The 16,691-nt window shown below is 35.3% G+C and overlaps 1 protein-coding gene across 5 annotated transcripts in view; it reads left to right on the top strand.

Annotated features, from left to right (window-relative positions):
• The window catches only part of DYNC1I2 (dynein cytoplasmic 1 intermediate chain 2), a 58,983-nt gene extending 44,222 nt beyond the window's left edge, over positions 1-14,761 (top strand). For 3 of the 5 annotated variants that reach the window (XM_041722166.1, XM_041722165.1, XM_041722168.1), the window contains 3 exons: positions 10,144-10,284; positions 12,132-12,257; positions 13,844-14,761. In XM_041722166.1, coding sequence (XP_041578100.1) covers positions 10,144-10,284; positions 12,132-12,257; positions 13,844-13,957 — 381 coding nt within the window. In that variant the 3' untranslated portion in view covers positions 13,958-14,761. The remainder of the gene's footprint in view (positions 1-10,143; positions 10,285-12,131; positions 12,258-13,843) is intronic. The other 2 variants (XM_041722167.1, XM_041722169.1) reach the window with 1 other exon arrangement.
• Positions 14,762-16,691: the final 1,930 nt, after the last annotated feature.

Raw genomic sequence — 16,691 nt, forward strand, 5'->3', positions numbered from 1 at the left:
TAAGTGTCAAGATTAAAATCATTAGAGACACCTGGGTGGCTCAGTGGTTGAGCACCTGCCTTCAGCTCAGGGCATGGTGATCCTGGGATCCTGGGATTGAATCCCACATCAGGCTCCCTGCAGGGGAGCCTCCCTGCTTCTCCGTCTACCTCTCTGTGTCTCTGCCTCTCTTCTGTGTCTATCATGAATAAATAAATAAAATCTTTAAAAAAAAAGATTAAAATCATTAATGTGGTAAGAGTAGGTAGATTTCAGACTTCAGTAGTCCATATACACCTTAAATTTTTTTTCACAATCCTGGATATCTTAAATCCTCTTTTATATTTAGCTTCATTTATGTAATTCTCAGAGAATACCAGTTTTAAAACAGGGTTAAAAAGATTTTCCTAATGTTGAAATAGCAACTGTGCACATATTAGACAAGGTCAAATGAAAAAATGCTTCGAACTTAGAGTGTTTCTTGGGGAAGGCTTTCTGACCTTTGGGACCCAGGCCTCCATGTTAGCATTTGCTGTAGTAACCTGCTGCTTGACTAGTCCAGCCTGTTCTTTGCATATTCAGAAACTTAGTCTTGTCAGTCTACTAGAGTTGATTAGCTAGGGAGTGCTGACTGGAACTAACAGGCTTCTAAGACACCGATATGGAGAGGGTCAATTTATTAATTTAACAATGAGAAACAACTGTCACAAGGCCCAGATACTCATGCTGGCCTGACCAGCTCATTGTTTCCCTGTAGACAACCCACGTGGGAAGCCAAATTACAATCAGAAGATTGCTTGGTGAGCAAGGAATTGGAACAAAGGAAGTGTTCTAATTTGAATGTTTAATGGCATCAAGCAAAGATAGTGTGATTCATTCATTTTCACATAGAGATAGCCTTGCCATGGGTGGTAACTCTTAGAATCCACGGGCTGAGACTCTGTCCTGGACAATGCTAGAATAGGATACTGTCTTCATTTTTCTTTTAAAGACTCTGCTTCTTTGTATTTCCATTGCTCTTAATAGACACATTCCTTCTCAAAAAGTTCATATCTTCAGTCAGGTTATATAGGAAGATATTTCTGACCCTGGAATTATTCTTTTTTAAAGAGATTCTGTTTCTCTTCTGATCCAAGTGAGAACATACTTATTTCCCAGTTCTCTGGCAAGCACCTCACTGTTATGTTTGTATATTTACTATAGGATTCGTCGTTATTAATCAAGAACTCCCCAGGTACCTTAGAAAACTATAGAATTATTATATTAGTTTCCTAGGGCTGCCGAAACAAATTGCCACAAACTAGGTGGCTTTAAACAACAGAAATTTGTTATTTCATAGTTCTAGAGGCTGGAAGTCCAAAATCGAGATGTTGGCAAGGTTGGTGACTTTGGAGACTCTGAGGGAGAATCTGTTCCTGTGTTCCTTGCCTCTTCACTAAGCTTCTGGTGGTTGCTAGCAATCCTGGTGCTTCTTGGCTTGCAGCTGTATCACTCCAGTCTCTGCCTCTGTCATCACTGGCATTCTCCCTCCCTGTTTGAGTCTCTGTACAAATTTTTCTCTCTTAAGACCACAGTTACGCTAGATTTGAGGCCTACTCTAATGCAGTATAGCTTCAACTTAACCTGATTATACCTGCAAAGAACCTGTTTCTAAATATCATCACATTTACAGATTCTAGATGGATGCGAATTTGCACAGGGGGTGGAGCACACTATTCAACCCAACACATAATTGTAAAGAACTCAGAAAAAATTTGGCTTCTCACTTGACCATACAGTGTTTATTTGCATCACTGTACTAGAATGAGCTGCTTTTGCATATCCAGATGCTATCTGTCATTCAGAGAAGCTTGTTTTGATTCATTCTTTTGGCAGATATGTTTGCAGATATTTTATTTGTAAGAATTTTAGAGCTTCAGTGACCTTTTGGCATTATTTAGTTAAGTGGTTCTTAGTTTTGGTCACATTAGAATAACCTGGGCAACTTTTAAAACTTTTAGTGCTCTGGCATGCCAGGCTAATTAAATAAAAATATCTAAGGGGGAGATCCAAGCAACAGCGTATTTTAAAAATTTTTCCAGGGATCCCTGGGTGGCGCAGCGGTTTAGTGCCTGCCTTTGGCCCAGGGCGCGATCCTGGAGACCCGGGATCGAATCCCACCTCGGGCTCCCGGTGCATGGAGCCTGCTTCTCCCTCTGCCTATGTCTCTGCCTCTCTCTCTCTCTCTGTGTGACTATCATAAATAAATAAAAATTAAAAAAAAATAAAATAAAATAAAATTTTTTCCAGAGTTAGAAGGATTACAATGTATAGTGAAGGGTCAGAACCATTGATACAAAACCTTTGTTTTATAAATACGGAAATAGGGGCTTAGAATAATGAAGTGACTTTTCCAAAGCCTTAAAATTAGTTATTGGTAGCCCTGAGACAATGTTCTGGGCTTGTACCCCTCTTCAACTCCTCCCTACTGCCTCTCTGCCATTTAGGCAGAAGTTGTCTTCAAGTTAAGAAAAAATATTACCACTAAAAAGTACTTTAGGTGATCCATTTGGGATTTTAATTTGCAGTTATATAAAATTAATATTTTATGAAACAGTATTTGATGTTAAATGTGTGATTTCTTTTTTTAAAAAAAATTGTCCTTCGATGATCGTGTTTTCTAAATTAAACTTAAAACAATTATGAAAGGTCTATAATCACATTTAAAAAAAATTTGGGAACTTGTTGCCATTTATTTTTAATATAATCTTTTACCCAGCTATAATACATTCTGCTTTTTTCTCTGGCTGCCTCATAGTGCACTGAGTAGATGAAACATTTCATCTGAATAATTTCCTGAGATATTTAGCAGTCTTCTTTTTCATTATAAACATTATAATATAATTTGCATACAGCTTTTTTCATGTTTTATAAAAATGGAATCATATAATATTTATAGCTGGCTGCTTTTCTTATTAATATTATGTTTGTGAAATTCATTCATATTGTTGAGTAGAGCTGTAGATTTTTCTCTCTTTGTATACTATTCTGGTATGTAAGTATACCACAGTTTATCCATTCTACTGTTGGTGGTATTTGGTTGATTGCAGTTTGGGGCTGTTATGAATAATGCTGCTACTCGCATAGTGGTAGTTGTCTTTTGATGGAGATAAGCACTCATTTCTGTTGGGTGTATACCTAGGAGTAAAATACTTGGCTATAGGATATGCCTATGTTCTGCTTTAGTAGATACTGCCAAGGAATTTTCCAAAATGGTTTTACCAGTTTATAATCCATATGAAAATACCATATGAAAATGATATTTTAGTAGCATTTAAATATTAAATATTTAGCTTACTAAATATTTTAGTATTTAGTAGCATATGAAAATTCCCCGTTCTGCTGCCTTCTCAACACTTAATATATTCTGCCTTTTTTCACTTTAATAATTCTGATGCGTGCAGTTGTATTACATTGTGGTTTTAGTTTGCATTACCTGAGACTAATGAGGTTCAACAAATCTTTCATGTTTTGTGGCCATTTTATGACATACCTATTCAGGTCTTTTGCCCATTTTTCTTTTGATAACCCCTTCTTTAGAAAATTATCTAGACCAGTATATAGTCTTACAGAGTTGAGCATGTGAACATGATGTTAATTCTGAACAACTTCTGTTTTAATAATAAATAAAACTATCACCTCAAGAGTAATATACCTTAGCATGGTGGCTCTTAATCATGTTGTGCATCAGAATCACTAGTGCAACAACACCAGAAACACTGATGAATTATTATGGTTGGGTGGGAGGCTGTGTCTGGATTTCTAAAAAGCTCTGCAGATGATTGTGATGCCCATCCTATGTTGAAAACCACTCCGTCAGAGTGAGACTTTATTTGGCATTGTTACCAAAGAGAGTTATAGGAAATAGTGATCTGGAGAGGAAAAAAACCTCTTAGTTTCTGTTTCTTGCTTTTAAGTTTTGTAAAAATATTTCTTAATTACAAGCAAACATTTTTGGCTGTTAAGTCATGCTTTTGACATTTACTATATATCTGAAAATTATAAATATTTTTAAACTCTTGATTATAGAAAATTCTAAGTAGATAAAAGCAAAAAGGAAGAGTATAATGAAGTCATGGTATGATAAACCCATTACCTAGCTCCCACAATTATCAGCACATGACCAATCTTGTTTGATTCATTCCCATGTACAAGCCCTCCCTACCCCTGGATTTTAAAGCAAATGCAGACATATTTTTTCATCTACAAATATCCAGTATGTATCTTTAAAAAATAAAGTCTAAAAAACATAACCATGATACTCTGTATAACACCCCCCAAAAAATAAACAGTAATTTCTTAGTTTCATTAAATAGCCCATCGATGTTAAATTTTTTTTTTTTTACTATTTGTTTGAAGCAAGATTCAAATGAGCTCCTTATGTTTGTAATTGACACATCTTTTGAGCCCCTCTTAAGATAGGGCTTCCTTCCTTCTCTTCTTGGTTATTGTTACAGAGGAAGAAACCAGGTTGGTTGTCCTGTTAGAGTTTCTCAGTCTGGATTTTGCATTCTTACTGTATCGTTCATAATGTTGTGTATAGTTGTGGATTGTGTATACTTCCAGAAAGAGAACTTTACGCTCATGAATCACTTTGTATTTTCCTGTCCTTACGGTGACATCTCCTCAGGTTTTTTGTTTTTTGTTTTTGTTTTTGTTTTTTTTTTTGGTTATCTGAGGTTCATTCTGCAGTAGCATGCTTGTGGATGCATTATTTTTATATGCACAAGTGTCAGGTTACAAAGGGCAATTTGGCTGTGTATAAAATCCATGATATACATTTTTTTTGATTACCTTAAATATATTATTCTGTCATCTTCTGGCAAAAAGCATTGTTGTTAAAAAGTCTGAGGACAATCTGATTTTCTTTTCCTTAATTGTGACCTGGTCTTAGAAAACCTGAGTGATTACATTTTTTCCCCTTTTCTTTAAAGGGTTGATTTTCCCAGATACACAGGATACTCTTAAGTATGTAGTTTCAAGCTTTTATTTTAGGAGAGTTCTCTTGAGTTACTATTTTTCGTATATAGTATTGTTTTGATTTTCTTTTTCAGGGGCTGCCTTTATAGGTGTATCTTTTTGTTCATTTCTGTCTACCAGTTTTTAAAAAATTCACTTTATCTTTTTTCTTTTTTAAATAACAGCTTATTGAGATACAATTCATATACCATAAAACTTACCCTTTTAAAGTGTGCAATTCTTAGTATACACAGAGGTATGCACTATCATCACCATCAAATTTTAGAACATTTTCAAATTTCAGAAAGAAACCTTTATCCATTAGCAGTCACTCCTCCTTTTCCTTTCACCCAGCTCCTGGAAACAACCTAATCTACTTTCTGTTTCTGTGGAACTTCCTGTTATAGACATTTCATGGCATCACAATATGTGATTGGCTTATTTCACATCATATAATATTTTCAAGCTTATCCATGTGTGGTATGTATCAGTACTTCATTACTTTTATGACCAAATACTATCCTATTATATGGATATATTGCTTTTTGTTTATCCATTCTTTAGTTACGAATTTTTAGGTTGTTTCCACTTTTGAGCTGTTGTGAATAATACTGCTGTGAACACTTAGGTACAAGTTGTTGTTGTGTACATATGTTTTCATTTCTTTTGGGTATATACCTAAGAGTGGAATTGTTGGGTCATGTGTTAACTCTAATTATTAGCATTTTGAGTAACAAACTATTTTTCAAAACAGCTGCACTAATTTACATTTCCATCAGCATGTATGAGGGTTCTGATTTCTTACATCCTCACCAACACTTGCTATTATCTGTCCTTTTTATTATGGACATCCTAGTGTGTGAAATGAAATCTCATTGTGGTTTCAATTTGCATTTCCCTGATGGATAATGATGTTGAACATCTTTTTAAATGATTACTTGCTGTTTGTGGATCTCCTTTAGAGAAAAGTTTGTTCAAATCCTTTGCCCAATTTTTTGATTGGCATATTTTCCCCTTTTTATTAATGAGTTCTAAGTGTTCTAGATACAAGCCACTTTGATTTCCAGATATTTTCTAGTATTGTATGTGTTGTCTTTTCACTTTTTTGAAGGTATTGTTTGAAGCACAAGAGTATTTAATTTTGATATGGCCCAATTTATTGACTTTTATTGTTTGTGCTTTGGGTTTTGAAACCATTGGCAAGTCCAAAGTTACAACAACTTACTCCTGTGCTTCCTGGTAAGAGTTATATATAGCTTTACCTCTTTATTTAGATGTGTCATACATTTTGAGTTACTTTCTTTTCTTTTTTTAAGTTTATATTTTAATTCCAGTTACTTAACCTAATAGTGTTATATTGTTTCAGGCATACGATATAGTGATTCGTCAATTATATACATCACCTGCTGCTCATCACAAGTGCACTCCTTGATCCTATCACCTGTTTAACCTCTTTCCCCCAGTGTGTACCTTTCCTCTGGTAACCATCAGTTTTCTATAGTTAAGAGTCTATTTCTTGGTTTGTCTCTTTCTTTTCTTCCCTTTGTTTCTTAAATTCAACTCAATTCCATATGAGTGAAATCATACGATATTTGTCTTTTTCTGACTCACTGATTTTGCTTAGTATTATACTCTCTAGATCCACCCATGTCATGGTGGATTTCATGGTAATGAATGGTAAATGAATGAAATGGTAAGATTTCATTCTTTTTTATGGCTGAATAATATTCCTCTGTGTGTGTGTGTGTGTGTGTGTTCTTTATTCATCAGTAGGTGGATACTTGGGCTTCCTCCATATCTTGCCTATTGTAAATAATGCAGCTTTAAACATAGGGGTGCATATATCCTTCGAATTAGTGTTTTTGATATTCTTTGGGTAAATACCCAGCAATGTCATTGCTGGATCATAGGATGACCTTTATTTTTAACTTTTTGAAGAACTTTCATACCGTTTTGCACAGTGGGTGTACCAGTTTGCATTCCCACAGGAGTGCCAGAGGGTTCCTTTTTCTCCACATCCTCGCCAGTACCTGTCATTTCTTGTGTTGTTGATCTTAGCCATTCTGACAGGCGTGAGGTGATATTTCCTGGTTCCTTTTTTTAAGGATTTTATTCATTCATTTGAGTGAAAGAGCACAAGCAGAGGGGGGGCACAGGGAGAGGGACAAGCAAACTCCCCACTGAGTGGGGAGCCCGATGTGGGACTGGATCTCAGGATCCTGTATCACAATCTGAGCTGAAGCCAGCCACCTGGGATCCCTGGGTGGCGCAGCGGTTTGGCGCTTGCCTTTGGCCCAGGGCGCGATCCTGGAGACCTGGGATTGAATCCCACATCGGGCTCCCGGTGCACAGAGCCTGCTTCTCCCTCTGCCTATGTCTCTGCCTCTCTCTCTCTCTCTCTCTCTCTCTCTCTCTCTCTGTGTGACTATCATAAATAAAATAAATAAAAATAAATAAATAAATAAAAATGAAGTCAGCCACTTAACAGCCACCCAGGAGCACCTCATTATAGTTTTGGTTTGCATTTCCCTGATGATAAATCACGATGAGCATCTTTTCAGGTGTCTGTTGGCCATCTGGACATCTTTGGAGAAATGTTTGTTCATATCTTCTGCCCATTTTTAAATTGGATTGTTTGGTTTTTTGGGTGTTGTGTAAGTTCTTTATATATTTTGGATACTAGCCCTCTATCAGAGATGGCATTTGCAAATATCATCTCCCATTCCATAGGTTGCCTTTTATAGTTTTAGTGATTGTTATCTTCACTGTGCAGAAGCTTTTTATTTTGATACAGTTCCAATAGTTTTTTTTGCTTTTGTTTCCCTTTACTCAGGAGACATATCTAGAAAAAGAGTTGCTACAACTGATGTCAGAGAAATTACTGCCTGTGTTCCCTTCTAGGATTTTTATGGTTTCAGGTCTCACATTTAGGTCTTTAATCCACTGTGAGCTTATTTTTGTGTATGGTGTGAGAAAGTGATCCAGTTTCATTCTTTTGCAGGTAGCTGACCAGTTTTCCAACACCATTTGTTAAAGAGACTTTTTTCCATTGGATATTCTTTCCTGCTTTGTTGAAGACTAATTGGCCATATAATTGTGGGTCTATTTTGGGTTTTCCTTTCTTGTTCCATTGATCTGTGTGTCTGTTTTGTGCCAGTATCATACTGTTTTGATTACTACAACTTTGTAATATAATTTGATGTCTGGAATTGTGATACCTCCAGCTTTGCTCTTCTTTTTCAGAATATCTTTGGGTATTTGAGGTCTTTTGTGGTTCCATATAAATTTTATGGTTGGTTGTTCTAGTTCTGTGAAAAATGCTGTTGGTATTTTGACAGGGATTGCATTGAATGTGTAGGTTACTTTGGTTAATTATAGACATTTAAACAATATTTGTTCTTCCAGTCTATGAGCATGGAATGTCTTTTCCATTTATTTGTTTCATCTTCAGTTTCTTTCATCAGTGTTGTATAGTTTTCAGGGTACAGGTCTATCACCATTTTGGTTAAGTTTTTTCCTTGGTATCTTACATTTTTAGTGCAATTGTAAATAAGATTTTCTTTTTTTTTTTTTAAGATTTTATTTATTCATGAGAGACAGAGACAGAGAGAGAGAGAGAGAGAGAGAGAGAGAGAGGCAGAGAGGCAGAGACACAGGCAGAGGGAGAAGCAGGCTCCATGCTGGGAGCCTGACGTGGGACTCCATCCAGGGTCCTCAGGATCACACCTGGGCTGAAGGCAGCCCTAAACTGCTCAGCCACTGGGGCTGCCCCGAGATTGTTTTCTTAATTTCTCTTTGTGCTGCTTCATTGTTGGTGTATAGAAATACAACAGATTTCTGTACATTGATTTTGTATTTTGAGACTTTACTGAATTTGTTTATAACTTCTTGCAGTTTTTTGGTGCAGTCTTTCAGGTTTTCTACATATAGTATCATGTCACCTGCCAGTAGTGAAAGTTTTACTTCTTTCTTACCAATTTGGATGCCTGTTTTATTTCTCTTCGTTGTCTGATTGCTGTGGCTAGGACTGCCAGTATATGTTGAGTTACTTTTATGGTATGAGGAAGGAGGGGTGCAACTTCATTCTTGTGCATGTGCAAATCCGACTTGTCCATCATTCTTCTTGTCCATACATTTAATTGTCATGACACCATTAATTGAAGATCTGCCATAATGACTTTGCGTGGAATTTGACTAAGATCGTTTTTTGTTGCTTATTGTCTACTAGTAAAATGAGTTTTCCTCTACTTTTAGGAGGGTGAGAATGAGTAAGGATAACTTTTCTGGTTTCGTAGTCTAGGCTAAAACTCTCTCCTGTGTTTTTTGCAAAGTGGAAATTTATCTCTCTGTGTCTTATACTTTCTCAGATGTGCCTTTTCTGTTTTTCTCTGCTACTTTTATCTGAGTGTTCTCTTTCCTTTTGTTTCTACTGTGCTGTATGCTACAATTTTGATTCTACTCCTAGCAGTTTCTCTTTGGTGAGACTTTGTCTTAAATAGGGGCTTTGGTTTGTTAATTTTGAGAGTTTATAAAACTCAGACTGCACCATTAGACCTTACTTATAATAAACATTGGAGTGTGCTTGCACTTATTTAGAAGTAGAATTGCACTGAACTCCCTCCCAGTTTCCTACTGTTCTCAGACTCAGCGTGTTCCCTAACACTGCCCAGTGAGTATTTGCTGCAACTATGAGGCTCTTCTGTTCTCTGGCCCCATGCCTTTCCACACTTCTTCCTGCACAGGTGTTTGTACGACATAGGTCTTGCAGTTGGCAGAGGTTTGTTTCTACTCACTTATATTTGGAGCTTTGTGTCCTGATTTTGTTGTATGTATTGTTTGTAAATCTTCGGTTTTGCTCTCCTCATTGCTTTGTTTGGGTTTATGGGGAGAGTTAGAGGAGTTCAAAAAGTATACTGCAGTTGCTGTCATCCTCCCAGAATCCTCTCATAGACAAATGTGTTTGAAGCACATTCTGTTCCTTTTTTAAAACAGTATGGTGTCTACAAGTTAAAAAGAAACTGCAGTACAGTAGTTGATTCTTAGTTCATAATTCAGGTAATTCTGTAGTGAAACAAACAGGAACTTTTCTAGGCTGAGTTAAATATCATAAAATGTTGAATGTATGTTATATTTTGACTATGCTCAGAATCAACTTTTCCCTTTCAGAATAACAAGCCTTTGTACTCATTTGAGGATAATTCAGACTATGTTTATGATGTTATGTGGTCACCCACCCACCCAGCCCTGTTTGCTTGTGTGGATGGCATGGGGAGGCTGGATTTGTGGAATCTCAATAACGACACAGAGGTGAGCAGAAAAATAACAAAAATTGCAGTGAAAAATAGAAAATTGGAGATTTATTGAATAATTTGTGAAATTCCTTTTATCCCAAGGAATGTAAAAGGGCTCTGTGATTGTAGCTTCATCACAAAGAAACCAAATAAGCTTTGTACCCTTAATAATAAACCGCATGCTGTGCAGAACTGAAGGGAGAAATAATGTTGCCAAGAGCACTGGGGCATTTCCTTTTACTTTTGAAAAGCACTATCATGTCTATAATGTCCTGGCAAAGTCTCATTCATAAGGCAACTGGGATATTTTTCATTCATAGGCTACAAAGCAGATAGTTTCAGACTGTTGAAATATGTTAACCCTAATTCTGGATTTCTAAATTATCTCTTAGCCTTGACAGAATTGTGTATCATCCATAAACATTAGTTTTAGCCTGACTTATTTGAATGAAAGAAAAATGTATTTTGATGACTTGTTCCATGAAGGACTGAAAACATATTGTTACTGTAAAATGAATATAGAAACTAGCAAATTTCCTAATTACTATGTTAAAATCACTTATTGGCGATGAAGTGTAACTACAGCTATTACTTATTTTTAGGTATTTGTATTTTTACCAACTTCAGCTTAAAATGTTCCTTGAATTCTATATTGATATGTGGTGGTAAGAAGTAATGTTTTAGCCATTCTGTCAGAAACAATTATTGAAGGGAATGTCTCTTGGTGCCTTCCCCCACATCCCAGTCTTTCCCATATTTCCTCCTGTTTCTGGTGGTAGCCATCGAAATCCCAAAGTAAAATGGTTATATGGGGCAAGGAAGTTATGTATTAGAAATATAAGAGTAATTAAGTGTGCTAACTCCTGGTTTAGTAGTTTGAAGAAGAACATTCAAATACTCATAGGAAAAGGTATCAAACCCTGACTAAATGGTTGGGCTTAATTATACCTTTATAGTTACCTAGAATGGTACCAATTGTATTTTTTTAGTTTGGGTTTTGGTGTTTGAGATTTGTGGTTACAGTTAAATTTGAACCTTTCCTATAATCATTAATTGAAAGAATATATCTAAATTATAGTTTTTCTCTGTAACAGTTTTGGCATTCCAGGAGTTAAATTAGTCGTCCAAGAATGACTAGTGTCAGTTTAAAGGATTACTTTTAATCAGATTTCAAAAATTTTATTGTGCTTCCAGTCTGAGTCACATTGAATGTTTGCTCTGTGTGTGGCAAATAAATCTCTTTTTCCTCAGCATAATAGAAGTACAGTCAGATTCCGGGGGCGGGGCGGTGTGTGTGCCATTGTGTTAGGGTTATCATCCTCCCCTGCTCTAGACAGTTCATGAGAACAAGAGCTTTGGAAAGACCCATACTGCACCTTCAGTATGAACTGTTTCTAGGAACTCTGGCTCAAATCACAGGTTTCAGCTGACAGAGTCACAAGCTACAGAAGTAATTTCTGTCCTTTAAAATTGAACTGTAATCTGTTTATGAGGGCTTTTGAAATGTTTCTTTAAAATGGGATTTTGGCCATCCGTTTTCAAACAGCTTGATTTCTTAAAAGAGTTAAAATAACAACAAAATCCTTTATTAAGAGAAGATCTTTCAAAATGATGTATGTATCCATGGGAGAATTTCTTATATAAGAACTTAAGTTATTTTCCCAAACCATTTTCAAGGATTGACTGTAATGTCATTCATAATATATCACTGAACAGGAAGAAAGTTGGAAAAATTCTTTATCTATTTTCATCTTTGTTTTAAAAAATGTAGCCAGATTGGAAGAAAGAAGAGTTACTGTTTTACATGTTTATAGAAATCTTGATGAAACTTTTAACACTGCACTATATTTTAAATGACTTTAGGTGCCAACTGCTAGCATTTCTGTGGAGGGTAATCCTGCTCTTAATCGTGTAAGATGGACCCATTCTGGAAGAGAGATTGCTGTGGGTGATTCTGAAGGACAGATTGTCATATATGACGTGGGAGAGGTATGGGGCTCACTGCCTGCAATTTTGATACATCTGTTTAGCTTTCAGGGCTTTGTAGTTATGTTATGGTATATTTGTGGCTAAAACTAGTCTTTGAGGTTCATGAATTGTATAAACCATATGATTATAAAGATAAAACTTTTTTCCACGACAGAAGCAACTCTTGAGATTAATTTTCTTTCTAAACTGGATGTTCTGTGTCCCCATGCAATTGATTTTGAGGATAATGTCATACATTGGAAGTACCTTATTTCTTGAAGCACAAATTACTAGAAATTAGAAACTCTTCAGGGAGAAGAAGAAATTTGGAGTTACAGTTGAGTTATAGATTTTTAGTTACAGACTTCAGGGCTTTATAGAATCAAGTTCTTATTTTTCTGCATTTGTAGATTTGTTTGGGCCAGGTAGTAGAAATCAAAAGTTGTTTCTTTTGAGAATTATTTGATGACTGTGTGAAAGGTGAATCTTGACTTGTGAACCTTGTTGCAATATCACTGAATCCAGCAGGATGAGTTGCATCTCTCTCATCTTTAGTACTTGGGGTGGGTATACACAATATCCAGGAGTAATTTCCTTTTTAGCCCTGACTAAAAGAAGCCTTAGTCACTCTTTCTTTTGCTATGCCTTATGATTCCCCATCCCCTCTGGACACCCTGTGGCCTCTAGCAATTGGATCTGAAGGGAGGTAGATTGAATCATTTAGAATAGACAATTGAACTGTCCACATAGATGGAATTGCTCTGTATCTGCACTAATACAGTAGCTACTAAGCACATATGGCTGTCCAACACTTAAAATGTGGTTAGTATAACTAAAGAACTGAATTTTACATTTTATTTCATTTTAAGTAATTTAAGTGTGAATAGTCACACATGTGTCTGGTAGCTACCATGTTGGCTATTACTATCCAATCTGATCTAATATGGCAGGTTAAGAAGTAGGCACATGCATTTGCTATACTGAGTGGTTTGTGCCCTAATATGGCAATGTCCAGATTTCTCCAACATGATAATGACAATTATCGAAAAGTCTGCGTCATCGGATGCTTCAGAGAGGCAAAAGCATCATGAGGCTCTTTTCCCCTTTAGTTGTTTATACATCGCTAATGTGGTAAGAGATAGTGTACCTTCTCGTGAAGGGATTAAGATATTGAAAAAGGTTACTTTATGCTCCAAACAAAAAAATAAACACTCCTAAGAAACCAGGTCTTTGAAATATGCTTCAAAAACTTTTTCATCTTTGGAATAGAGCGAGAAGTAAAATTTTTTGAGGAATTCCTCCTCACCAGCAAAATCCACGAGATACTGCATGGGAGTTATATTTGCAGAGCATCATTGTTATTCTCTCTTGTACTGATCGTGATAACAGCAAAAGCAATTCTGAGGCTGTCACAACACACTTCCCAAACATCATCTTTTGTTTTGAAATGTATTGTAAAGCATTGTTATATTCCCTGTAATTATGGAAAGACCATTTATGTCAATTATTACTTTTTAATGGAAAAATATTTGAAAACAAACTGAAATACTGGGTAAGATGATCTTTTTTATTTTAGTGTACATAAAACATTGTCTTTCTTTTAACAGCAGATTGCTGTTCCCCGAAATGATGAATGGGCACGGTTTGGCCGAACACTTGCAGAAATTAATGCAAACCGAGCTGATGCAGAGGAGGAAGCAGCTACCCGAATACCTGCTTAGCTCCCAGAAAGGGGATATTGTAGCCTTAGTGGATTTGGGGAAGTCTCTACATAGAACCTAAGACTATTTGCATGTTTCTGTCTAAATGGTAATTAAAAGGAAATTTCGTGGATTTAACCATGGATTTAATGCAGCAAGTAAATCTTAAAATGTCCCTTTTTATATAACATGCATCTTGTTTTGAAATTGTGTCATTTTTAATACAGATTGCAGCCTTTTCTGAATTCTTATAAACAGGTGTATATTTGGTATTAGTTATTCTTTTTAATTCTTTTCAACTTATAACACTATACAAGTTATTTCTAAAATACAGATTAAGTTCTGCATATTTTTAAATCACAAGTCCCTGTTATACTGATAATGTTCTCACTAACCATAATATGTAAGAACATTATTTCTTAGCCATAGCATGCATACATCTATCCAAGTTCCATTCTAATATCCTTTTTCTTTATAATTCATGTGATAGCTGTCTATAAATAAAAACAAATATGCTTTAACTTTTCAGATTTTCATTTTGATTTAGCCTTGCAATTTTAATTTTCCCATCCCTTTTATAAAATGTCTTTTTTTTATTTCTTTCTTAAAGCTCTTGTTATAAGCAGTCACCTCAAATCTCATAAAGTTTTGTGTCTTAAATATGCCATGCATTATAATGTAATAAATCTTTTGATGCATTATGAATTAATGTTTAACCTGTCAGTGAAAAAAAATTTCTCCTAGGTTAACTTTTGCTTTACTCCCTTATTTACTTTCCATCTGATATGCATTTAGTCTAAAGAATAAACAGAAAGCTGCCTATTATTTTCATTGATTGAGATTATTATGTATGTGAGCTCTCTAAGACTAAAACCTCCTTTGAGATAAATTGATTTCATGCTTGTAGTAGTAGCTATGAGGAAACAGTGTTCAAATGAACTTTGTGAATCACCTCTACATCTTGAGACCTGTTACCACACAACCTTTGTATATAAGCAAGTCTGAAAGGTGAGTGACAAATAGCTAAGACTAAATGTTGAAATCAGCCTGTTTCAGGATTAGAGGAAAGCATAATGATCAGATCTTTATTTTATCCACTTTAAATTGTCCATTTCCTTTATTTTATCCACTTTCAATTGTCCGTCCTAACCTCTTGTCCTTCAAAAGTTAAACTATTGTTTATTCAACAGAAAATAAACTAGGAAAGAAGAATAGACACCAGAATTTGAACATTTTTGTTGTTTTTGTTTTATAATTCTAACCAAGACCCGTTGGAAGATGAATTTCCAAATAATAAAACTTCTAAACTACGAATATCGTCTAATGTAAGGAGTAATCGACTAGGAATATTAGATCCAACTCTAGTTCTAGCTCTGGCACTCATGAGAAGTATGATTTTAGCCAAGTCTTTCCATCTGTTTGTGCCTCGTTCTTTTATCTAGGAATTAAGTTTGGATTAAATGATTGTTAAATTTCCTTCCAGCTCTAAAATTATTAATTACTTCAGGCAATTCTCCATTTTTATATATTCAGTTTTCGCAAATTAGCACCCCATAATTGCCTATTATATACCAAAGATAAGTTTTTATATTAGTAGGCAAACATCTCAAGTTAGCTCATAGTAGCAATATCTGTGAGTCAGAAATTCAATCAGCAGGATCACACTGTCTTTGTATAGAAAAATTCATGTAATCACTACATTTTTGCCATCAATTTGTTAAAAGGACTAGAAAAAAGGAAAACATCATGACTAAGGTTGGAAATCAAGAGATGTGGCAAATCAGATGCTCTCATTGGACTCAAGTTATGTGTTTGATTGTCAAAGAATAAAGTTAATAAGTACTTAGTACCAGAATTTTTGCTTCTGAGGAATAACTTCTCCCTCCTACCCCAAAATACAGGGTGGACCTTGGCCCATATAACTTAGTCTACATTTTTAGGAACACATAAATTTAATGTGAGGAACTGCCTTTTAAAGTTGACTGAAAAAAAATAATAATAAAGCTGACTGTATGATAGGAAAAAAGGAAGTACTAAGATTGTCAATATTGATGTAAAACCTTCCAACAGATCAAGCTGACTAGAAAAGTATAGTACTGCTTCTTTACTCTTTTACAAATGAAAATCTTAAAATTTTCAAGAATATCCAGTTTTGGAAATTGTACCTTATTTGTTTCCAGTTATACTTTTTTGCTGAGTGGGAACAAGCCATAGCTTTCTGGCTAATTTCTTATTTTGTTTATAGTTTGGTTATTATCTTTTGAATGAGAAATTAAAGATTATTGGTTATCCTTGTTTGTGTTGAGGAAGAACACTGAGTTTTGCAGACAATAATTACCTTACACTGAGTCTCAGAAATAATTATTTTTGGCATAATTAAAGCAAAAACACCCCACAAAAATTCATTGGTAGAGTCTGTCTTCATGCTTATAGATTCAATTGCCTGTAAAATTTAGAAAATCTCTAGATATAAAATATTGTTGCAGTAATGCTGATATACTGCATCTTGAAGGAATGGATGGCTTAAAATTCCGAGAAGGAACTAAAGGAAAGTAATACTAAGAGTGATCCTAGTGTTTGAATATTGTTGATTCATTCTGTTTTGTACTAGTCCTGAATAGACTGTAACCTCTACCTCCTGAACCATATAGAAAGGAAGGGCTTGACTGAATGAAAGAAAATCTAATGTGAAGCATGTGATTTTTCATTTTCCCATTCTAGTAGGCAATGCATTTTTAAATCTTTTCCATAGTCC

The sequence above is a fragment of the Vulpes lagopus genome, chromosome 11 (genome assembly GCF_018345385.1).
Source record: "Vulpes lagopus strain Blue_001 chromosome 11, ASM1834538v1, whole genome shotgun sequence".
In the NCBI taxonomy this organism is placed as follows: Eukaryota; Metazoa; Chordata; class Mammalia; order Carnivora; family Canidae; genus Vulpes; species Vulpes lagopus.